Source organism: Musa acuminata, chromosome BXJ1-10 (assembly GCF_036884655.1).
Source record: "Musa acuminata AAA Group cultivar baxijiao chromosome BXJ1-10, Cavendish_Baxijiao_AAA, whole genome shotgun sequence".
NCBI lineage: Eukaryota > Viridiplantae > Streptophyta > Magnoliopsida > Zingiberales > Musaceae > Musa > Musa acuminata.
This window is the reverse complement of record NC_088336.1, coordinates 27,041,006-27,063,905: the sequence shown is the minus strand read 5'-3', so window position 1 is coordinate 27,063,905 and position 22,900 is coordinate 27,041,006. Positions and strand designations below refer to the sequence as shown.

The 22,900-nt window shown below is 46.4% G+C and overlaps 5 protein-coding genes and 1 long non-coding RNA gene across 8 annotated transcripts; 3 read left to right on the top strand and 3 right to left on the bottom strand.

Annotated features, from left to right (window-relative positions):
- On the top strand, positions 1 to 1,784 carry LOC135595858 (probable methyltransferase At1g29790). The gene has a single exon (XM_065087284.1). The coding sequence runs from the start codon at positions 462 to 464 to the stop codon at positions 1,647 to 1,649; it is 1,188 nt and encodes a 395-aa protein (XP_064943356.1). The 5' UTR covers positions 1 to 461; the 3' UTR covers positions 1,650 to 1,784.
- An 87-nt stretch (positions 1,785 to 1,871) lies between these two features.
- Positions 1,872 to 4,392, bottom strand: LOC135595856 (G-type lectin S-receptor-like serine/threonine-protein kinase At1g34300). The gene has a single exon (XM_065087282.1). It carries the CDS (start codon positions 4,364 to 4,366, stop codon positions 2,003 to 2,005), a length of 2,364 nt encoding a protein of 787 aa, XP_064943354.1. The 5' UTR covers positions 4,367 to 4,392; the 3' UTR covers positions 1,872 to 2,002.
- Positions 4,393 to 5,111: 719 nt separating this feature from the next.
- On the top strand, positions 5,112 to 8,831 carry LOC135595855 (uncharacterized). 3 transcript variants are annotated; one of them, XR_010480689.1, is made up of 5 exons: positions 5,115 to 5,698; positions 6,227 to 6,333; positions 7,226 to 7,314; positions 7,944 to 8,116; positions 8,242 to 8,831. It is a non-coding gene; the product is annotated as an uncharacterized LOC135595855 (long non-coding RNA). The 3 variants fall into 3 exon arrangements; XR_010480690.1 differs by having other exon boundaries at positions 5,112 to 5,698; positions 7,226 to 8,116; positions 8,209 to 8,831; XR_010480688.1 differs by having other exon boundaries at positions 5,113 to 5,698; positions 7,226 to 8,116.
- Positions 8,832 to 9,000: 169 nt separating this feature from the next.
- LOC135595020 (U-box domain-containing protein 21-like) lies at positions 9,001 to 10,544 on the bottom strand. Its single transcript, XM_065085525.1, has one exon. The coding sequence runs from the start codon at positions 10,499 to 10,501 to the stop codon at positions 9,185 to 9,187; it is 1,317 nt and encodes a 438-aa protein (XP_064941597.1). The 5' UTR covers positions 10,502 to 10,544; the 3' UTR covers positions 9,001 to 9,184.
- A 5,410-nt stretch (positions 10,545 to 15,954) lies between these two features.
- LOC135595854 (receptor protein kinase TMK1-like) lies at positions 15,955 to 20,355 on the bottom strand. Its single transcript, XM_065087281.1, has 2 exons — positions 17,909 to 20,355; positions 15,955 to 16,678 (listed from the first exon to the last, which is right to left on the bottom strand). The coding sequence occupies exons 1-2, from the start codon at positions 20,265 to 20,267 to the stop codon at positions 16,149 to 16,151; spliced, it is 2,889 nt and encodes a 962-aa protein (XP_064943353.1). The 5' UTR covers positions 20,268 to 20,355; the 3' UTR covers positions 15,955 to 16,148.
- A 997-nt stretch (positions 20,356 to 21,352) lies between these two features.
- LOC135595019 (probable ascorbate-specific transmembrane electron transporter 1) lies at positions 21,353 to 22,354 on the top strand. Its single transcript, XM_065085524.1, has 4 exons — positions 21,353 to 21,567; positions 21,659 to 21,707; positions 21,786 to 21,985; positions 22,075 to 22,354. Exons 1-4 carry the CDS (start codon positions 21,406 to 21,408, stop codon positions 22,324 to 22,326), a joined length of 663 nt encoding a protein of 220 aa, XP_064941596.1. The 5' UTR covers positions 21,353 to 21,405; the 3' UTR covers positions 22,327 to 22,354.
- Positions 22,355 to 22,900: the final 546 nt, after the last annotated feature.

The window sequence follows — 22,900 nt, the reverse complement described above, 5'->3', positions numbered from 1 at the left end:
AAAGAGTGAAGCCCTGTAGGTGTAATATGAATAGGAAACAAAACGTGTTAATGGAGCACAGACTCTTTATGTGGATAGGCGTCATGCCCTTTTTTATTTGAAAGGTATTGTGACGGTGGAGTGGGACTGTAGTTGGAGGGATGTAGTTTGGCTCTGCTGGCGTCATTTCTATTCTTCTTCTTCTTATTATTTGTATTTTCTTAGTTTGCACGCCACACTACTCATATAAAACTAGTGCTATTCTTCAACGTCGTCCTCACGTCGAATCCATCTCTCTTTTTAAGACTGTAAGCTTCTCAAACTAATGCAAGCCTCCTCTTTGTGAGTAGTTGATCTTGACTTTTTTACTCGGACTCTACTTCTCTTTTTCGTGAGTAGTAGACCCTGCTGCTGCAGAAGATAAATCGAGCACAGACTAAGAGAGTAGGTTCCCTTGCCACCTCCATTCTCCTTCCTCTTCAATGGACTCCTCCCGTTCCCACCACCGCTTCAGCAACCTTCTCTGCCTCTTTGTCCTCCTCTTCTCCAACCTCCTCACTTTCCTTCTCTTCTCCTCTTCCTCTTCTTCATGCCCTCCTTGTCCTTCTTCTACTACTACTACTGTTGCTGCATGTGCTACGACTGCAGCATCTGCTTCTTCTTCTGCTTCCTCCAGTAATGCCGATGCTTCTCTGCCGGCAGAGTTCGTGGCCTTCACCTCCGCGCAGCCCCTTCCCTTCGGCCACAACCCCAACATGGGCTCCGCGGAGATCCACCCTCCCGCGGGGCTGGCCTGCCCTCTCTTCCCCGACGATCTCGCCGCCTTCATGTCCTACCCCGTCAACGGCTCCTGCCCTGACGACGAGCCCCTGGCCCAGCGCCTCCTCCTCCGAGGCTGCGAGCCCCTCCCACGGCGCCGCTGCCGTCCCGCCGCGCCACCGGACCCCGCCTCGCCCCTCCCCCACCCGGCCGCCCTCTGGTCGCTCCCCCCGGACCGCTCCATCCAGTGGTCCGCCTACTCCTGCAAGTCCTTCCGCTGCCTCGTGGACCGCAAGCGCTCCCCCTCCTTCGACGACTGCAAGGACTGCTTCGACATCCTCGACGGCAGCCGCGAGCGGCTCCGCTGGGTGGCCCCCTCCGACAACCCCCTCGACTTCTCCATCGACGAGGTCCTCCAGGCGGCCGACCCCGTCGGCTCAGTGCGCATCGGCCTCGACATCGGCGGCGGCTCCGGAACCTTCGCCGTCCGCATGCGGGAACGCAACGTCACCATCGTCTCCACCACCATGAACCTCAACGGGCCCTTCAGCAGCTTCATGGCCGCCCGCGGGGTGGTGCCGCTCTACCTGAGCGTCTCGCAGCGGCTGCCCTTCTTCGACAACACCCTCGACCTGGTGCACTCCATGCACGTGCTCAGCAACTGGATCCCCACCACCCTGCTCCACTTCATCCTCTTCGACATCTACCGGGTGCTGCGCCCCGGCGGCCTCTTCTGGCTCGACCACTTCTTCTTCGTGGAGCCTCAGATGGGCGAGTATGTGCCCGTCATCGACCGCGTCGGCTTCAAGAAGCTCCGGTGGGAGGTGGGCAGGAAGCTGGACAGGGGCCTCGAGCTGCGGGAGATGTACATCTCCGCCCTGCTGCAGAAGCCACTCAAGAACTCCTGGTAGTCCTTTTCGCCGTTTCTTACCATTAATTCTAGACGAAATACTACTCCTTTTCGCAGCGACCTTTTATTTTCTGAAGAACTCTGATGAGTTTTAGTGCTTGAAGACCAAACTTTTTGGTGACATTATGTCAATTTGGGTGTTGACTTGAGGATCCACACGATATGAGCGAGAGGAGGGCATACAATTAATCTTTTCTCAAATAGACCTAAAACTATAAAAACAAGAAGAAACTAAGATGAAATTAGAATTTAAATCTCAACATAAAATTTTCAGTGTCTGCTTTCTGGAATACGTGCGTAGACATGCACACAAACAGCCTTGCTTTCCAAGTAGTATAATACTCTGCGAAGTGATTAGCATGTGAAGATGGTGGGCTTCCCAGGCTCTGTGATCTCCACGGTGCCCTCAAGCATCTTGGTCACCTTCCCCATCGACGGCCTCATCTCCGCTCGGTCCTGTAAGCACCACATGGCTGTCTTGAGCATTCGATCCACCAGCTCGAAGTGGGCGCGGTTGTCATAGGAATCCATGATGTGGCGATCGAGGATGTCCTCGATCCTCTGCTCCACATACACCTTCTCGAACGCCCACTTGGGCATGTACCAGTCTTCGCTCTCCAGCGACGACCGCTGGAACTCTGAGCTCCTGACCCCACTCACGATCTCCAGAAGCACCACGCCGAAGCTGTAGACGTCGGCCTTTGCGGTGATCGGCTCCCGTTGAATCACCCACTCCGGCGCCAGGTAGCCTCGCGTCCCCCTGATTCGCGACATGGTCACCTTGTCCTTCTTGTTCGTCAGCTTCGACAGGCCGAAATCTGACACTTTTGGGCAGAAGTCGTCCTCGAGCAGTATGTTCTCCGGTTTGATGTCGCAGTGCAGTACCCACTCGAGGCACTCCTCGTGGAGGTACGCTATGGCGCGAGCGACCCCCATGGCGATCCTGTATCTGATGTTCCAATCGAGCAGAGGTCTTGGAGGAACTAACTCTCTCCTTGGATCGTCAATCTTGTCCTCGCCCGAGCCTTCGTCGACTCCGGTGGATGGGGAGAAGAGGTACTTGTCGAGGGAGCCATTGGGAATGTACTCGTAGACGAGCATTCGCTGCTCCTTTTCGGCACAGAAGCCCCACAGCCGGACCAGGTTCAGATGATGCATCCTGGCGATGATCGTCACCTCGGCCCAAAATTCTGCTTCCGCGCCGCCGATGTTCTTGAGGCGTTTGACGGCGATGACGCGGCGATCAGGGAGTTCCCCCTTGTAGACCACACCGTATCCGCCATGGCCGACCACGTTCGAGAAGTCATTTGTTGCGGCCTTCAGTTCTGCGTAAGAGAAGCGCTTTGGCCCTCCGCCGGGCATGTACTCCAACCCCAGTGTATGGGCCATGTCTCTGTACTTGGAATACTTCCGGAGGAATGCCCAGAACGATAGGACTCCGGCCAGGAGCTCCAGCGCGAACAGGGTGCTGATGATGGCCGCGTTTCTGAGGGTGGTCTTCGACTCTTTAGGCGGTAAGGGGAGACTGATCTGAACAGGGCACACCGTGTCGATCGAGGAGGTCATCACCGTGAAGTTGGATTGATCTGTTTCGGACCTTGCCACCCGAAGGAACGTTGACATCTCACTCCCTGGAGACCAATACCCGTTGGCGAATCGATTGAAATGGTTGATGCAGGTCTGCCGGCCGTCGAACTTGTAGCTGAAGCCGATGCAGCTGGCGTTGTTCGCGCATGTCGATCTGCAGTCGTCCAGATTACGCGGCGTCAGATCTGCAGTGTTCGATCCCTGGTAGAAGCTCACGAAGTCCAGCCTCAGGAATTTGCTGGGAGACAAGAGCTTTATCTTCCGTTCGCAGGAATTGCTGCGTGTGCTGTTTTGGTAGCCTGGTGGGCACACACACTTGGTGGCGTTGAAGCCGTCGGGCATGCAGATCTCGTTGGTGCCGCAAGTGCCATGGATGGTGCAGAGCTCCAGCAACGCTTGCCAGACCACCTGCCACCTTCCCGAGCTTGCATCAAGACTGTAGATCCTAAAATTGCCGTCAGGGTCGAGCGTGAGCCTCCGGAGAACGATTTCCCCTTTGTCGGCTGCAATCACTCCTTTGCCGTTTTCCATGACCAGTTGCCCGTCCGATGTGAGGTTGAGGATGATGTCCGACGCGTTCCAGTAGTTATCGGTGCCGTTAAACACGAGGGACTTGGCACCAACAAGCTGGTAGTTCCCCGACCTCAGCGTCGTCCCATTCCCGTTCGAAGGCGCCATCTGGTTGGCGAGGATGGTATCGGTCGGGAAGTCAAAGGAACTCCAATTGCCGAGGACCAGGCTGCCATCGTCATGGACGACCAGTTGGGAAGAATTAGAGGCTCCACCGGCGGCTGGCCAGAGGTTACGGCCGGAGGAGTCGTTAAGGGAGAGAACACCGAGGGACGAGAAGGCCAGAGCAGACGAGTTGACGATGTCTCCGCCGAGGGACCAAACGATGGTCCGATCGATCGACTTCTGGACCCAGACGGCGAAGATGAAGCGGCCGGAGGAAGAGGGGGTACTGAGGAAGCCGGCTGCAAAGGTTTGGTTTTGGGAGACCAGGATGCGGTCCTGGGAGGGAAACCATGGAGAGTCGGCAGCGGAGAAGGAGCTGAGTCGTTCGGCTGTCGCCGGTGAGTGGTTGCCGATGACAAGCAGCACAAGGGAGAATACTGCTAGCAGAGGAACCATGGTTTCAGGGCTCGAGATGGGGTTGCTCTCTTGGGCATGGTATTATAATCGAATGGAGAACGAACGGCGGTTGGACCGTTGACTTGACGTCTGACTGACCATGAACGAACGAACGAACGACGGGGAGTCAAGTCACCCCCGTGAGATTACCTTACCGATCATTGCATACTCCACCGTCGGATTCGACGGCTTTGACAAAATCGCAGGAGGCTGGTCAGATTCACCGGGCGTCGCGGCAACTGGAAGGCCCCTTCGTCGGTCCTCCTTCCATTTCGATTGGATTACGTCTCGGTAAGGGAATTCTCCGCCGCCTTGTGATCGTTCAAAGGCGGACTAAATTGTCTCGCGGTATGTGGAACGATCAGCTGTCGACCAATCGACAGCAAAGTTGGTGCAACCCCAATGAAATAACGGTTTGCTGAATCATTTGGTGGAGCAATGGATTCGAATGGCGTTTGGATGGGTTTTGACGGAGTTCTGATTCCACGTTACTACATTATTATTTTTTGAGGAGATAACGTGATCAACAGCCTTGTTTTATATTTTTCTTTATATTCATACACGAAGTCTCAATCGTTCGAGTACGGCAACAACAGCAAGTTGTAATTATTTGGAATTGACTATATTAAATTGACAACAACAGTAAGCTCAGTACAAATGGATCCTTAGCCCGGTCTTAATTAACCCCGATTTATATATAATGGGCCATTAGTTAGGCCCAATAACAAATGGATCCTTAGCCCGTGAAACCTATTGGTCCACCGATGGTTTTGCGCTTCCCCTCGTCATCGTCCCCCGCCCGATACCGTGTTCGTGATGTACGACGATTTCGCACCGGAGAAGCCACACGAGCCTTTCTCGGTTCGCCGCCGTCATCCTCTCTTCTCTCTTGTCCTATACCTCGCCTAATCTTTGGTGGGAAGCCTGCCTCCGAGATGAAACCCTAGCCCGCGGTCTCTTTCGTCCTCTTGACATTTCGCTCCAATCGCCGCAGTTCAAGTACGTCGTAGCTACGGTTCGAATGGCGTGGAAAGATTCGACCTCCTGTTGCTTTCTTGGTTGAATTTGTTCGCAGTTCCAGGAGTGCAAAAAGGCGGTTTCGAGGAGCAGCATGGGGATGATTTAGGTTCCCAATTCGAAGATATCATCGATCACATGTGGCAAGTGTGATTTCCGTTGCTCTCAATTGATGAGGGAAGTTATCATTTACGGTCTGGACCTGGGCAGTCGGCAGTGATATCCTCCGAGATAAAAACCTTAAGCTCCCGAGGTGTCAATTGAAGACCGAGGTTGGAAGAGATTTTGGTACTAGTGCGGACGTCGATAGTCAAAGTAAGGCCTTCTCTCATTATGTTTAAAATAAACTTTTATATCGATTGATAAGGGTTAGGATATTTCATAAAATATTTTACGGGAAGGTACTCTCTAACTATCTTCAACAGTCTTTCTTTGGTATCTTGTTCATGTAAGTAACAAAGGGAGATAACCGGTAATTGTCTATCTTGGATCCTTGCTCATGTGGGCAGATGGGTGGAGGGTGACCTTGTCTTCTATTTTCATCCTGGACACCACTTGACGGTTGTGTATCCGATGACTATTGGCTAACGATGTACTCCCTATCACCAATCATGATTTATCAAGTTCTTAGATAGTCTTGTGACCTTTATCTTATTTTTCAGTAGATTCTTGAACTCCTAAACATGATGCACTGTGTATTCTACTAGTTGCTTCTTTACCTTGCTTGGAAGTGCAAAAACATTCCGTTGCTTGCTGAGTTTGTGGTATTTATATTGCTCCTCCCCCTTTAGGAGTACTTGTAACTTAGCTCTATTTGAGGAAGACTTGGTAAACTCTATGCAGATAGAAGGCCATTTTACATAAGAAGCTTGTTTAGAGAGGTGTATTCATGGCATAATGGCTGGTGAGCAAATGACTAGTGTAACATGATCAACTCTGCAAGCAATGAGGTATGTGTCACTCGAATACACCTATTTGTGCTCCTGTTAGTGGAGACAAAATAAGGGGGAAAAAAAATTAAATTGCATATTTTCATATTTGTTTTACTAAATTTCAGTTTAGTATATATACATATTTCTGCAAAATTTGAAAGTGATGTGTATGCGGTTATAGCTAATTTATGTCAATTGACTGTGAATTGGAATTACTGTTGATGAAAGTTACCCTTTAAAAACTCATTATAATATGTCAAGAGCATTTTAGGTAACTTAATGTTTTATATTATTCTTTAGAACTTAAAATCAAGGTTCGAAATATCATACCGTACCGACGTTTCAACGTTTGCTCGGTACGGTACGGTACGGAACGATATATATATATATATATATATATATATATATATATATATATATATATATATATATATATATATATAAGTCGACGTCGTCTCGTTTATTTAAATAAATAAATAAATATATATATATATATATATATAATTTTATTTTATTATTATTATTCGTTCCGCCCGGTAACGAACGGTCTGCATACTGGTATACCGTTGGACCGGTACGTACCGCCCATACCGGACGGTATTATTCGGTATTGCCTACCTTGCTTAAAACAAACTGATGTTAGTGAAGCAGTTAACTTGAATATTCTAAATGGATGCTAACATGACAGATATATGTCAAGAATCTGGGCGTAATTTTTCAAAATGAATGATATATTTCTAATAATTAATGGTAAATTTCACATGTTTTGTTTATCCTGTAACGTGTTGTTAATATTATCCTGATATCATGGTGGCATTTCTTCCAAGCCATACAAGTGTTCCGCTTGGTGGTGCACATACAGCTTTATGAGTTCGATATGACGGATAATTTTGCTTCTATTGAGTGTCAGGTGCATTAACCACATTTGCAAATATCACAAAAAGATCAAGGAATTGCAAGGAGTTGAGGAGCATCTGAAAAATCAATAGAAACTGATAGGTAAGTTATTGCCTGTAGCAGACAAATTGAGCCTCTTTGTTCTTAAATTTCTATGCTGCTTGGGGATTTTAAGCTTTTGGGTATACATTAATCATGCTTATGTGTTGTTCTGGTTTGGAATCTTTTACATTGTTGCATCTAAATTATTGATAGTCCAAAACTTGGTCATTTTAATATTTGCAAACTAGAGCATACCATTTTGGACAGTGGTTCTTATGTGGAATGACATGGATGCATGAGGGGCCCAAATTGTTCATTTGTGTGGGGCAACCCTAGTATGTTATCTGACCATATTGGCTGACATGCAAACACCAGATATATCATGGACCCTGTTAAATACCATGTTAGTTTAATCTGATATGTGCAGGCATATAAAGGTGCTGGCAAAATTTGAGTAGTTGCTTCTGGTTCTAGCATGTGAAGTAGCAAACAAATATTTAAGTCTTCTGTCTTTGATTTGTATATTATTGTTCAAAAGATGTGTTGCAAGTTATTGTCTTCTGGCATCCTTGTTTCCCAAAAAGACAATACACAATGGATTTTTCTTCTAATTATTATTGCTATTTTACTCCGTATTCCTCCAAAAAATTTTATGGCGTCTCTTGGAGCTATTGTTGTCGCCTGAGCAGTCTTGCATTAAGGGTGGTTGATGTTATGATAATGTTTGGGGTTCATTCTGCTGAAGTTACTGGGCCAATGGGCACATAAACTCGTAGCTTGTGCAGGCCATCCATGAACAAACATCTGACCGCACAAGGTTGTTGAATTATCTGCAGATGGCCGATGATGATTGGCAAATAAGGTATGTTCCATTTTGGTGCCAATATCTCTTCACTCTTCTGTCGACCGTATTCAATCTTGATTCCTGCTCCTCTTTTTCCCGCTCTGATGGAGATGTTTGGCTGCTGGTGCTTGCATCGCCATCAGATGTCTGCAGACTGGTTCCAAGGGCAAACACTTGGAGCTGATATTACTCTTACAATCAATGGGCTATGGGCTATGGGAGGGGAGGACATGACTAGGCGAGGACAGATTTGACATCGAAGACCTTCAAGAGAAGTATCAAATCTCAGCCATGCGTGGCCTCAGAGTTCCGCCATCAACACACCACATGATGCTGGCTCGTTATTATCGATCACCAGCAATTTTTCCACCGGTCTGTTCAAATCAGTAGCGACGACCGCGGGTTGATTTAAAATGTGGTCAAGTCCAACTCGCACGCATGGAAAAAGGGAAGAGAGAGAGAGAGAGTGAGAGAGAGTCCATGATCAACGTGGAATACTGGTCGGAGGGCATTTATCACGGACACGTCGTTGTCCGATCCCTTGTTGGTTTTGGATGGATGAGAAGCGTGAGTTGTGAGTGTAGAAGGCTTCTCATCTACAAACCTTTTGGATCCACTTTCTTAGGAGTACAATGGTGAAGTGACGATGAAGATAATGCAATGCGTGTCATGAGCTTGGGTATTAAGATAATTTTGAATGCTTAATTAAGTTTGACCTCTATGGTTCTCATCATGATGAATGTTCTTCTGTCTCATATGGTGAATGTTAAGCTGAGCATATATCTATCTGTATATGAGAGAAGAACCAAAATAATTGAGTTGTATGTACTGGGATTGCTATCAAACATATGCAGACGCTATTGAAATCTCAGCTAGAATTTGCAAGCACAGAAGAAAAGAAGCAAGACAACCAAACACTCTTCTCTTTTCTTGACATGTAACAGGTGGTATGTGTACCTCAAACCAGGAGCACTCTTCTGTGTTTTTGTACATATATCTGAATCACACCCCCGACCGAAACAAAGTACGACGAGAAAAGCTCTCTTTGTTATGATCTTTCCTCTATACCTATCGACCATTTGGTACTCAAAAAGGCTTTCTAAGTCCCTTGAAATCCATGGTGTCGACACATTCTTCCCTTCCCCTGCAACCATTCAATAGTTTGAGAAGATTGGTAGCTCTCTCTTTGGTCGCCTCACCGCACCCAACCTGCAGTAGAAGTAGGAGTTTCTGAAAGGCCCCGGCTTGTAGGGCATCCTGCAAGCATCTCCCTCTCCCTTCTCCCCCCACTTCGTCGTCCCTGCACAGCTTCCACAGCGCCGAGACGACCAACTCCGTGGCCATGTCCGACACGCGGAACATCTTCTTCGCCAGCACCGGCATCGTGAGCGCGTGGCCGTAGGCCTTCTCCCTGCCGCTCCCGCAGCCCAGCAGCACGTCGAGCACGGCCAGTGCTTTCTCGCACATGCTCTTCTCGGGGCCGACAAGGACCTCTATGAGCACAGGCACCAGCCCCAGATCGACTACTCTTGACGCGGCCCTCTCGTCGCGGTTAATCATATAGAAGATGGAGACGAGAGAAGCCTTCGCTGCCTGAGGGGATATGGGCTCTTCGACGAGCTTGGCCAACGCCTCCACCAGCCCCTTGGTCCCGGCGATGACATCTGCTCCCGCTCCGTTGGATGCAAGAAGCTCCTTCACCACCAAAGCCGCATTGAGCCTTGCAGCCCAGCTTCCATGCTGCAAGATCGACACGAGGCGATTCAGGGACTCGGGCGATCCGATGCGGGAAGCAGCTTCCTCGCCCAGCGGTAACAGCGTCGCCAATGCCTCCAAGGCTTCCTCCAAAATCTCTGCCGCCGGCGACTCGGAAGATGCACCGGCAAATGCGTTAAAGGTGGCGGCCAGAACTCCGTTCGTGCCATTCGACGCGAAGCACCTTCTGTTCCGCTCGCTTTCGCTCGCCAAGTTCTTGACCTTCACCACCAACTGCTCGCACCGAGCAGGGTCGCCACGCCGGGTGGCCTCACCGATCTCCGACATCATGTCCGCCACCTGGGATCCGGTCACGGGAATCTTAGGTGTGGGGATCCTCTCGACTCCCAGGGACCGGTTGGCGACGCACCAATTCTGTATCACCTTCCGGATCGAATGGTTCGGGATGAGCTCCTCGTTCTCCATCTCCCGGTTCGTGACCGGGCACGTCGTGTTCCCCAGCCCCAGCCACGTCTCGATGCTCTGCCGGTCGTAGGTGATCCCCGTGGACGCCGTCACCGGGTCCTTCATCAGCTCCAACGATATCGGGCACAAGAAGTGCATCGGGATCGAGATCTCCGTGCGAGAAACGCTCTTTTCTGGCTTGGTCTTCTGGCCTGATTTACGGCTTCTCCATGGCAAGGCCATGAACACAACTTGGTGTATTGGATTTTGTGCGAGGCTGAAAGATTCGCAATGGAAGAGGTCGAAGGACGGGAAGGCAATGGATGAGTCTATATAAATCCATCTCGCTAAGACGAAGGAGCGAATTGTTCAAAGCGCAAAGCGTTGTCTTTGAACGTTGACCGTTGAAGTTTGAATGTTTAACCCGCGGAGAGGAAACGGTGAGAGAGAGAGAGAGAGAGAGCGACCAAATTTGTGCGATTACCTGATGGATTGAACGAGACAATAAACTAAATGGGAGAGTGCGACTCGATTGACCACCGGCTCGATCGAGTCTTCTTGCAGTAACAAAAAGAAAAGGGTGGCGTAAAAGATAGCTGTAAAAACAACGTAGCTCAACCTTTTGTTTCAGCTTCTTCAACGCAAATCGGAGAATCCTGCGGTGACAACAGTTGCCTAAGTTTTGGCCGCAGTACATTGACTGGCTTCCTTCAACATCTGCTGCTGATATCTGTCATAAGTCTTAGGTTTTCAGTTCCGAGTAATGCTTCATCTGCCGTTCCAAGTGAGAAAAGCTTTTGGCTCTTTGCGCTTCTTTACTTGGTGGTCAAAAATGATGAAGGACCACAAGAAGAAGAAGAAGATGATGATGATGATGATGAAACAGAGCAAGGTACTGTTGAACCAAAGCAAACCAAATTTTCACTTTTTTGCTTTGTCTTGATTACTGTTTGACTTATGTAACTTGAGATACTGATAGGGAAAATGTCAATGATGGCCGGATCAATTCGACTCAATTCAGACTTACCTATGGGCGCAAGAAGTCTAAAATGGTCGGTACGATAGCTCGAACACTCGTCCACAACTTGGGTGTGCGCTCCATAGTCAATTGCATGAAAACCAAGGTTGGATGGGCTTCTCGACATGATCCCTTTATAGTGAGTAGCGGACAAGGTAGAGTAATTTTAACAAATAGACATCGATTACCGTGTTTAATATAATATTTTATAATGAGTTAAGAATATTTCTTGTCTCGCCGTTCTACCCAATTGGATATCAAAATAAGGATGGAAAACCGTCCAACTACAACCTCTGGTCCACTAGAAGGCTTTATCTTTCTTTCAGTGAGCTTTGTTGATTAGTAAGCAGTCAATATGTGTACTATATCAAATGGTTCTCGGTCACAATCTTGCTGTTTAATTCAACCAAAGTTATAGGTAACGGTACTCTTTTTACAGGTCAAAAGTAGGCAATAAGAAAAGATGGATCAATATCAAATGGTCTCTTTGGTTAACTGAGACCAAACTATTGATGGGCATTGCAATTGTACCAACCACTTCAACACTGCAAAACCGGCAGGTTCGGTTCTGTACGATTTGTATGTGATGTAAATTCCCAAATCCAAAAGTTTTATGTTCTACAGGAGTTTGAACTTGAAGCTAATGATAACAGAATGTGTACAGAGGAATCAGAAACGAGGGAAAAGGAAATTGAGTAATTGGATGATGTAGCAAGTGTGATAAAGAGAATCAGAAATGACTTTACTTTAGGCATCTTTGGAGCTTTCTTGCAGAATGATATGAAACTTGTTCTCATAGGAAAATAAGTAATCTGATTATAATTGCAGATTCGAGTTCTGTAGTTGAACTTGTAGAGCATAGAAAGCAGCGACAGGAGCTATATGTCGCAGTCAAATTTCTTCCACAGGTAACTATTTCATCTGGAACTCTGAATTGCATGTAAGCGATAGAAGAATCAGAAATGAGTTAGGCATTCCTTGGAGCTTATTTGCAGTGTGTTGTGATATGATTTGCAGCATATATAATAGCTAATTTGACATATAAGATGTCACAATCAAGCAGTGACAGCAGCTGTACGTCACAATCAGATTTCTTCTGCAGATAACTGTTCAATCCAGAACTCTGAATCGTTCGCGGGGTAAGAGAATCAGAGATGAGTTCAGGCATGCTTGGAACTTACTTGCAGAATGATAGGAAACTTGTTCTTCCTTTTCTTTGCACTAGCTTAAAAAAGAAAGAGAAACATGTGATTGTTCTGACTTGATTGCAGATTTGAGTACTCTAGTTGAATTTGAAGAACATAGCAAGCAGGGACAGCGGCTACCTGTCACAGTCAAGTTTCTTTCTGCAGATAAACGTTCCATCTAGAACTCTTGAATTCTAAGTAGAAGAAGAGGATATAAGATTTGACAGCTTGACTAGGGCATCTATTGGCTTGATGAGATCGCAAACGCTCCTACAAAATGGTGCCGGTGATACTTCTAAGACTAACTTTCCAAGATTTAAAGACGAGAAGACTGACCTCAACTCAAGAATTATAATTTAATATAGTGGTGATCTCATTGGCTTCAGACTGTATCGGAGAAAACTTTGTTGAGCAGAAGGGCTAATGCAGAAATACTTGAAATGGAGTCTTCATGCATGCTTTTAAATCATCACACCTTTCTTTTGGTATCAGTGAGGCATGTTGCAAAGAATCAAAAACTGTGATTTTACTTGTGGAATTGAAGGATTTGAGAGGCTCCGGCTAACTGAGTTTAGTATGAATTATAATTCAGATATTCTGATGTTAGATTATTATCGATCAAAGTTCAATTATAATAGAATATTTTAGAAGATGATGGAAGGAATTTTCTTAATTATTATCTTAGACCTTCTGGTTTTGTCTATAAAAAAATAGGAACTTTAGAGATGATACATCAATAATTGAGATTATATATATTCTTAATCTCCCATAGTCTCTAATCCATTTTTTATAATGATCCAGAACCGAAAGAAAAAAATAAGGCGAGTTAATTCTCTTTACAGATCGACATCAATGTGACTTTCGGATTCGATGATGGTACACTTATAATTTAGATAAAGAATTTTTGAATGATATCGAAAATTATACATCGTAAATCTGATCTATCGTTATTTGATTTTAATTTCTGATATTAATTTTTTACATAATAGTATCATAATCATAATTTTTATACTTATAATTAGTATCAAAGTCATGTTTTTAAAAATTAAATATCTGAGATCTATTTATTAGTACTCTTTGCTTACGAAAATATGTTATTCGATTTTTATTTATGATACTTAAACGATCACTTTCTTTGTGTTTGAACGATGGTCCACATTTGAATGATAATATTGTTGAGGCCGATCGCCTTTAATGGTCACTAGCCTAATCGTGAGCAACGACTGCATAACGTAACGGAAGTATCATGGCGTGCAATGACCTTTAGTAGCATCGGCGACTATGGTGACTAGAGCGATGCTATTACGTGTGGCAACTGCAGTCGTTACTATTGGCAGTGGCTATAACAGTTGCAGTAATGTCACTGTGGCAGCATCTACTAACCATGGTTAGCGTCAAGTGGATACCGAAGGCCATGGTTGCGTTAGGTCAAAGCATGTGCACAGTTGCATTGTGGCAATCGTGGGAGTTGTCAGGCAGTGCATGCACACAATCGCGCGTGAATACAATGGCACAACACCACACTACGACTGGAGAGGTCGCCGAACGATGATATCAGTACTATCGTCATTGTAAACAGTAGTAGGTGGTATGCAGACAACAACTGCGCACCGAGGCATACGAAAGGTATTTTCTTTCGTATAAAGAAAGCGGAGCCAAATTAAGATCACCTTCAACAATTAACACAGTTCTGTTCTCATAAAAAAAATTCTTATATTAAGATAATAATTTAAAGAAAAATTCCCTGTTGCAGTGGTGGAAATCCATACGTTACAAGCCTAATTCAGATGGAGAATGCGAAGTTCAAATTCTGGAAGAATGAACTACAAAAAGTGCGTGAAGAAGGATACCGTCGAGAGCAGGAAAATCTCAGTTCCTTCACTAAGAAATATATGGCGCTTCCGATCCCCAAATCTATCCCTGTTTGTGCTCGTCTGCAATCTCCCCAGAACCTGACTTAGTCAACTCCCAAGCATCTGGAAGCTCAGCTGGGAGATGAAGCCATTTATTTCACGACACTCATGTCATCCAGAAGCTATTTTTCTATGAAATAGTCTGCTTTAAATGGTCAAAATGTCTATGCAGACACTTCCAATCGTCTAAGAACCCACTGACAGATCCAGCCCATCCATGCAAGATGGTAGACTTGTTGCACGCAGGTGTTTGAATGCTGGAACTCGTCAGCAGAGATTGCATGGAAATTTGCAGTGCTTCTCGATGCATACATCTGTTTCCAACCTAGACGACGAGACTTGGCCAACACTCCTTGCTTAGCTGGTTTGCTCCTCATCCAACTCAAAACCCAGTAGAGAGCGTCCATAGAACAGAGTCATTGATGTGAGGAGGCCATCCTCTCCTATTTCTCCATCATCACTTCACATGGGCGGTGGAGTTTTCAATTGGGATTCCCCCACCGCCCCATCTGTTTGCTGCGTTTTCAGTACGTACTAGTCCACATTTCATGGCACATCGGCCATGCCAAGAGTGTACTCTCTGTTCTTACATCTGTAGTGCATTCTTTGTCGATTCATCGAGTATAGAGAATGAGTTGGGTCCAGTGTCACACACTCGTGAGACTTCTTTTGATGCCCGTCTCTCTGGCTGTGGTTCTTCTCTACGACATATGAGCAGTTGATGATGGCAAATGATGTCCGAAGCAAAAGTTGATGCAGGACGAGCAGCACAATAGTGTTTGTTTGATGATAGAAAAGTAGAAGAAAAAGATAATAAATAAATAACAATCAAACTCATTTAAGATGATTATGTTTCGCACCACTCACGCGAAATAAATTTGTGGTCTCACGTCACTCATATTTTGATCGAAAATAATAATTTTGATTTGACTTTAAAAAAATAATCTCTTTTTTTATATTATAAACTTTTATTTTTATAAAAAATAAAATTTCACTCAGGATTTATAATTTCGATCAAAAATAAAGATTTTTTTTAAAATCTTTTTAATATTTTTTTCTTTGTTGAATAAAATTTTAATGTAGGAAAAGAATTTCTAAACTAATCAAATTTATTTAAATAAAAGATAAACTATATTGGTTCCGCACGAATATGATCCCACCAATTCTGATCGGAAGTGTGATAGATAAGCTATACATAATTAAGAAGAAGACCACCATGTTGGTAACTGCTACCTATCGCCGACTTCAAACATGGATGGAAGCAGTTTCGTGGAGACGACGAGGCACTGATGCATCACAATGGTGCCATTTGATAAGCAATTACAGACTACAGTTTTAACGATTTCAACAGTCTTCGCTTGCCTTCTTTCCTATTGTCGCTGTTACTACTCGTTCATGCCTTTGCCTTTTGGCCTGCCTCCGCGTTCAGCGCCGCCTCCACCACGGCAGCGTCGCGTGATGCAGTGCATCTTCGGTGGAGTGCGCTGCCGCGTGTCTTACTGTTCATTCCTCTGAATCCTGAAGAGGCAGCTGTTAACATCTGCAATGGTGTTTCCTGTAGACAATATGCGATGGATAGAAGAAAGAAGGCAAGTGATTTAGCAAGTTGCAATTCTGATGCAGAACTAGCACAGGAAGTGATCGGAGAAATGTCTGAGAGAATCAACTACAGATAGTGGCAAATCAAAAGAAACGGACGGAAAGCAAGAAGCAAAAGCAAAGCCAAACCATAAACATGAATAATCACAGATGAGAACTGCATCGTTCTCAATTCATCTTCCATCAGCAGAGGTAAAGGAATCTGCAAAGCCTGGCGGTCTCGTTGGTATGCTGGTCTGGGTGTTGTCTACGCTCGCGAGGAAAGACGATGTGGCTCCGTCGAAGTGGCTGCTGTCATCGAATGCCTGCCATTTCTTCAGTGCTTGAGGAAGTGACATATCGAGGTCGATACCGTAGCTATCCTCTAAATCAGGATCAGAAGGCTTCCACAGCTCGGCGAGCGAGGACAGCACATTGACTGCATGACCCATATCGGGCCTTCGGTATAGTTCTCTGGCGCAGCAGTGACCGGCAAGCTCTGCGACAGTGCTGATGCTTGCAAAGGTCTCCTCGTCGAGATCAATCATTGGGTCTATGGCCTTGGGCAATGTGTCCTTGTTGAGCTGCATCCTCCGGAACCATGTTACCAAGTGCACAGACTCCTCTGGTTCGCTCTCATCGAGCGCTTTCCGACCAGTGATCAGCTCCATCAGTATCACTCCAAAGCTAAACACATCAGCCTTTGTGGTGACTCGACCAGTAACTGCAAAAATTTACAGATAATTGATAGATGCTTCAGCATGTCACAAAGCTTCTTATGTTGATGAGCTTGTGAATCTTTGAATGGAAAATTGTAGTTAATAGAAAGATAATTGACAAAAAATTAAAAGATTACAACAACAAAACAAACATTCAATTATGCATTTCAAAAACTAACCAATCCCGATCGAGACAGGCTAGACGTAATCGTAAACCTCATGAAAGATCAGACGATTTGCTAATAAAACCAATCTAATTGTTGTAATTGAATTGATGGTAAAAGTAAAACTCCAGAAATACAAATCTCCCTCTATTTCTCTTCTTTGATCATCGAGAGCCCCTTAAATGTTACTTATAGTAAGAAAGTACCATTTGCATATGACCCATATGTCAAACAAATATATTAAACTGTGGATTGTTCATCCATAATGTGCATCTGTTGCCAAGACCATCATCACATGGAAAATGATTCTCTAGTCTTGCACTATTCTCTTTTTTTGTTTGTAAAATTTATAAATATCTTTCAGTGAAAATGATTCCTATATTTCCCCTCAAACCTTGCGTCTCAAAAGTATCAAAGACAGCATCTGATTCAAATACAGTAGCAAAGACAAGTTTAATCGCAAAATCAAAGAGAGAACTAATTCATCATCAACCAGTGCAAACAAATTCAAGAATTTCAGTACACTATGCAAGTTAGACATGCAGTCAACAATAAGTTAAATGATAACAATAACGTCAAAGTCATCTTATGTGTTCCAGCTTACTACAAGATGCTTATTATATATTGCCATATTTCTTAATAATCTATAATCACGTTCAAATTTTGCTACCATCAGAATTTAATAGAACTATCTCTTTATCCCAAAGAAGCATTTCTTTCTTAACCATGTTTTTGTAAAACTACATAATTTGGATAAGTGACCAATTTGCTACATTATTCAGGACATTCATACAGTGTCAACTAATGCCTGCAAGTATACAGGTGCCTAGATCAATATAAATAAACAAACAGAGACTGTAAGTCTTTAGTATTAGGAGTTAGCACTAAAACATTGATGAGATATTTCAGGACATTGAACTACTGAATCAGGACCTGAGGGTTGTAGGTAGGACTATAAGAAGTCCTTTTAAGAGCTTAGAGGGTTGTATCAAACAGATTGCATAATTAATCACATGTGTATCTTAGTTGCATGATGCAGTATAGCAGCTAAGTGATAGTTTTGAGAATTACCAGCATACTCTGGAGCAAGATAACCAAAGGTACCAGCTAGCCTTGTTTCAACAGAACAACCTTTTCCATCTGGTACAAGTCGGACAAGACCAAAATCTGCAACTTTAGCTTTCATGTCATCCCCAAGGAGGATGTTAGAAGGTTTGAGATCCCTGTGGATGAAGCTCTGATGTGCCAAATTGTGTAGATATTCCACACCCCTCGCCACATCCAGTGCTATGCTTAGCCTTTTCTTCCATTCCAAAGGCTTCAATCCTTCCTCCTTCCAGTCTAGAAGATGGTGACTCAGTGTCCCCTGAGGCATGTACTCGTAGACCAAGAGCCTCTCGTTCCCATCTAAGCAATAACCCAAAAGGGAGACCAAATTCCGATGCCTGACCTTGGTAAGCACTGCAATCTCAGATTTGAATTCATTCAGGCCCTTTGTTCCCATGATGCCTGCCTCCATCCTCTTGACTGCAATCTTTGTGCCATCGTGGAGCTCACCCTTGTAGACTGTACCAAAACCACCACGCCCCAGAATGTTCTCTTCGCTAAAATTGTTGGTCACATTCCTAAGAACTTGAATAGAGATCACCATATTCCCTGCATCAATTACATGAACATCACTTGGGCCACTACTTGTTCGACTGTAAGATTCGCTAGCGGTCATGCCACCATTCATGCTTGAACCCACGACCGTGATCTTCACCATATCCTGGTCGGACCCCGAAAGCCGTGGGTGTATCACTGTAGTGTTCGGACTCTGAACCCTACCAGAATTCTGCAACTTTCTCTTGTAATAGCAGAAACCCAATAGTCCAGCAAGGCTGACACCGAAGACCCCTGCGACCACTAAACCCACAATAACACTTATGGAACCAGAAGAAGACTTCCCACTGCTGCCGCTGCTCCCATCAACAGAACCTGCTGGATTTGAATCACTACCATTATGAGCAGAATCAGAGTCAGAACCTGGCGGAGCAATGGCAGGCTTCCCCATATTGACATTCCCATCAGTCTTCAGTAATACATTCTGGCTAAAGCTTGGAACTTGACCCCGTAGAGAGTTGTTGGAGACGTCCAATTCCTTCAGCGATGTCAAATTGGTAAGCGTGGACGGGATCGTCCCGGTGAGGTTATTATTTGAAAGCATCATCCTCTGCAATGTGGTGAACAAACTGAAATCCGGCGAGATTGTCCCATTGAGGTCCATCCTTGAGAAATTAATCACAGTGATGTTGCCACCAGCGTCGCAGCTGATCCCCAGCCACCCGCACGGGTTGTTTCCTTTCCAGTTTTCGGCGAACCCACTTGGGTAGCGGAAACTTTTGGCGATGGATAGCAAGATAGTGACTCGGTGGTCACACTCCCCTGCCGTGTTCAGACAAAAACTCTCGCTTTGAGGGACAAGGTCTACTGTCGCCGAATCCGGGAAGATCGGCACCGGACCCTGAAGCAGGTTATTGGTGAGCGTGACCTTGGAGAGCGACTTGAGCTCGGTCAAGGAGTAGGGCACGACGCCGGTGAGCTGGTTATCCCGGAGCTGGAGATCGCGCAAGCTAGTGTGGCCGGAGAAGTCCGGGAGCGGCCCAGAGAATTCGTTGGAGTGCAGCCAGAGCTCCTCGAGAGCGGTCATGTTCTCGACGAAGTCGATCCCGCCGGAGATGCGGCTGCGGCCCCGCTGGTTGTTCAGCCAGAGCGATCGGAAGGGAGCGACCGCGAAGGCCGACGGAACGGGACCGGAGAGCAGGTTGAAGGCCAGGCCAAGGTGGTCGAGGCCGGGAAAGGAGGTGGCCAGGAAGTCCGGGAGAGGGCCGGAGACGTTGGCGGCGTTGGCGGAGAAGTTGACGAGGGCGGTGGCATCGCTGAGGGTGGCGGGGAGGGACCAGGGCGCGAAGGGGTTCTCGTCGAGGTAGGCGGATTGGAGGGAGGAGAGACCAGAGAAGAAGTCAGGGGGGATGGAGGAGAAGAGGTTGTGGTGGAGGAGGAGGCTCTGCAGGGAGGAGAGGCCGGCGAGGGAAGGGAGAGGCCCGGATAAGCGGTTGTTTTGGAGCTCCAACCGTGAAAGGGAGGTAAGGTTCCGGACGTCGGCGGGGAGTGAGCCGGCAAGGTTGCGATTACCGACCTGGATGGTGGTGACACGGCCTCCGGAACAGGCGACGCCGGCCCAGTCGGAACAGGGGTCGGCGGAGGGGGACCAGTCGAGGGCCCGGTCGGCGCCGAGGGCGTTGGCAACGGCCAGCATTGCGGCGAGGTCGCCGGGGTCGGTGTCGGCCGTGGCCCGGGGGGCGGCACTGGCGAGGAGAAGCAGCAGCAGGACGTTGGCCGCCGCCGCGAGGAGGAGCGCGGCGGATCGGCGGGGGGAGGGATCGGCCATGATTAGTCCCAAGTTCTAGGGTTTGAGAGAAGAGATGAGCATATAGGCCATGAGAGAGAGAGAGAGAGAGAAAAGAGAAAGAGAGTGAGAGGGGAGAAGTCGGAAGAAGGGTAGGGATTAGCACTTCAAGGGTAAGGGTCGTGGGGCCCCAGGGATTTGTGCGGACGGAACGGGCTTTTGCCCGATGGATTCTTTCTGCGTCGCCATCAACGTGACGGTTGCCATTTTTGGGCGTTCGGCGCGCTGTTCGTCGGCCTCCACTGAATGAGCCCCGTCACGTTACGTGGCGTAATTATCACAGCCAGATCAAGTTGATCAAGACTGGATGATCTCAAATCAATGGGCAGGATTTCACTATAGGATGATCAAGCTCTGCATTATCACAACCAGATCAGATTGATCGAGACACGATGATCTCAAATCAATGGCCAGGATTTCACTATAGGAGGACCAAGCTCTGCAGCCATCCGGCCTCGATTTATTGAAACTAAATAACGAAATTTAGGTCAACATAATATGATTTATTCTGGTGTCGTCCTATTCATCCACTCCATGAAAAATCCGACTCATTCGAATTCGTATGAATAATTTGTCATAATTTTGAAGTAACGCATATGTCAATATTATTACATGTATTGTATGAGACATTGCATTAAAGAGAATCTAAAATAAGATAAGAAAGTTAGATAGAGCAGGGGACACGTTTGAGACATGTTCGTAATTAATGTCAGCCCTCCTCTATGTCGTATTATAGGGGATCTAACGTAACGATACGCCGTCTCGGAGCCGGACGCCAAAACTCCATCACCAACTTTACTCTTAAGATCTGTATCATTATCCCATCGACGCACACCAAATTTACATTGGATTGAATTGGACTCAACCTTTACGAACAATATATAGCGATTTGACGAAGGATTCAAGCATACTAATTCCACAACAGAGGTGACAGATGCGTTGCTTGTGTTCCTTCTCTCCCCACCCAAGACAAAAGTGTTCATTCTATACCAAACCCAACTAGCAATGCCACCACAGCAGCAAGCAAGAGATTCCCATCCCTATTAAGCTATAAAAATGAGGAGGGCGGAGCTTCGTCATCGCCGACGCAGTCCATGCAACGAACGCCCCCCTCGACGCCATGCCCAACACGGTGAAGCCTGCGTTCCTGGTCGCCGCCCATGTCACCAAAGTCGCCCATGTGCTCGCCCTCACGGTGTTCGTCCTCGTGCTCGCGTGGGTTCTGCACTTCCGAGGCGGCGCCGCCAGGCTGCACTCCGATGACCCCAATCTCATCTTCAATGTACAGGGTTCCCCTACTTTGTTGCACATCGTATGAGCACCTGATAACCCCTCTTCCTCGTTTTGATTCGTTCGTTGGGTGATTCTGACAGGTGCATCCTCTTGTGATGTGTATGGGGTTCATTCTGGTGATCGGAGAAGGTACATTATCTTGTCAGTAATGGACGTATAATGCCTATATGATTGATTACTTAAGACATGGCAATGTGTCATGAGCAGGTATCATGGCTTACAAGACAATCCCAGCTCGGAAGGAAACACAGAAGTCTGTCCACCTGATGCTTCAACTAGTTGCACTGTGCCTCGGAATCCTTGGCATCTATGCTGCCTTCAAGTACCACAGCGCCAACACCATGCCCGACATGTTAAGCTTGCATTCCTGGTTGGGCATGTGCACCATCTGCTTATTCGGCTTGCAGGTTCTTCTTCCTTCCTCCATTGCATCTCATCTCTCTCTCGTTCGAGATTAGTAACAAGGAAGAAGTCTCTCGTTCTCGTTTGCTTGCAGTGGCTGTTCGGGTTCGTGAACTTCTGGTTTCTGAAAGCGTCGGAACCGACGAGAATATTGCTGCTCCCATTGCATGTTTCTGCCGGGCTAGCAATCTTTCTATTGACAGTGTGCACGGCGGAGACGGGATTTGTGCAGATCGATGCAGCGCCGGGAGCAGAATCTCGGTTGATCAACTTCACTGGCCTATTCATCCTGTTGTTTGCTGTGGCTGTGAGCATTTCAGTGGCCCTTCCCAGGGTGTCCATTTAGACCTTGATATGCTAGAGATGTTTGAGTATTCTTTGCCTTGTGTTTTCTCTCTATTTTTGATGTCATTGGAGCGAGAAAGAGCGAGTGTGCAGTATGTTTCTATGGTTTGCCTATTCAACTAGCTGAATAAAACGAGACATGAGAATGCTGATTCTTTACCGCCTACCTTAGTGTCCTTTTTAAGGTGGTGTTCGTCATTCCCATGAGTGGAGTGAACACCACAAGACACCAACTCTGCCAGTGAATGAGGTCGATCGAACAAACAAATCACATGGAAACCATATGATGCATTGATAAGGACATTCATTTGCCATTTTGCTACTGTTACATTCATGTCATGGCTGCTTATGACTGGCCAGCTGTCCAACATGCAGAAGCCATATCAAATTAAAAGCTATGGCAACAGAGCTACCACAAGAAAATGTGATGGCAAAGGAGATGAACATGGGGGCATACACCTCAACTCGTCCACAGCGAAAGCAACAAAACGATGCTTAGAATCTACTTTTATCCTGCCACTGGCATGCCATGAGACAAACATCTGTGACCACCGCATGCGTTGTGGTACCTCAGA

What these genes read in the sequence shown, in the direction of transcription:
- LOC135595858 (XM_065087284.1), top strand. Translation starts at nt 462, where the DNA reads ATGGACTCCTCCCGTTCCCACCACCGCTTCAGCAACCTTCTCTGCCTC.
- LOC135595856 (XM_065087282.1), bottom strand. Translation starts at nt 4,366, where the DNA reads ATGGTTCCTCTGCTAGCAGTATTCTCCCTTGTGCTGCTTGTCATCGGC.
- LOC135595020 (XM_065085525.1), bottom strand. Translation starts at nt 10,501, where the DNA reads ATGGCCTTGCCATGGAGAAGCCGTAAATCAGGCCAGAAGACCAAGCCA.
- LOC135595854 (XM_065087281.1), bottom strand. Translation starts at nt 20,267, where the DNA reads ATGGCCGATCCCTCCCCCCGCCGATCCGCCGCGCTCCTCCTCGCGGCG. An exon ending in TCTTGCTCCAGAGTATGCTG is followed by an intron (nt 16,679 to 17,908) that starts GTAATTCTCAAA and finishes AAATTTTTGCAG; the next exon opens with TTACTGGTCGAGTCACCACA.
- LOC135595019 (XM_065085524.1), top strand. Translation starts at nt 21,406, where the DNA reads ATGCCCAACACGGTGAAGCCTGCGTTCCTGGTCGCCGCCCATGTCACC. An exon ending in ACCCCAATCTCATCTTCAAT is followed by an intron (nt 21,568 to 21,658) that starts GTACAGGGTTCC and finishes TGATTCTGACAG; the next exon opens with GTGCATCCTCTTGTGATGTG. An exon ending in CATTCTGGTGATCGGAGAAG is followed by an intron (nt 21,708 to 21,785) that starts GTACATTATCTT and finishes TGTCATGAGCAG; the next exon opens with GTATCATGGCTTACAAGACA.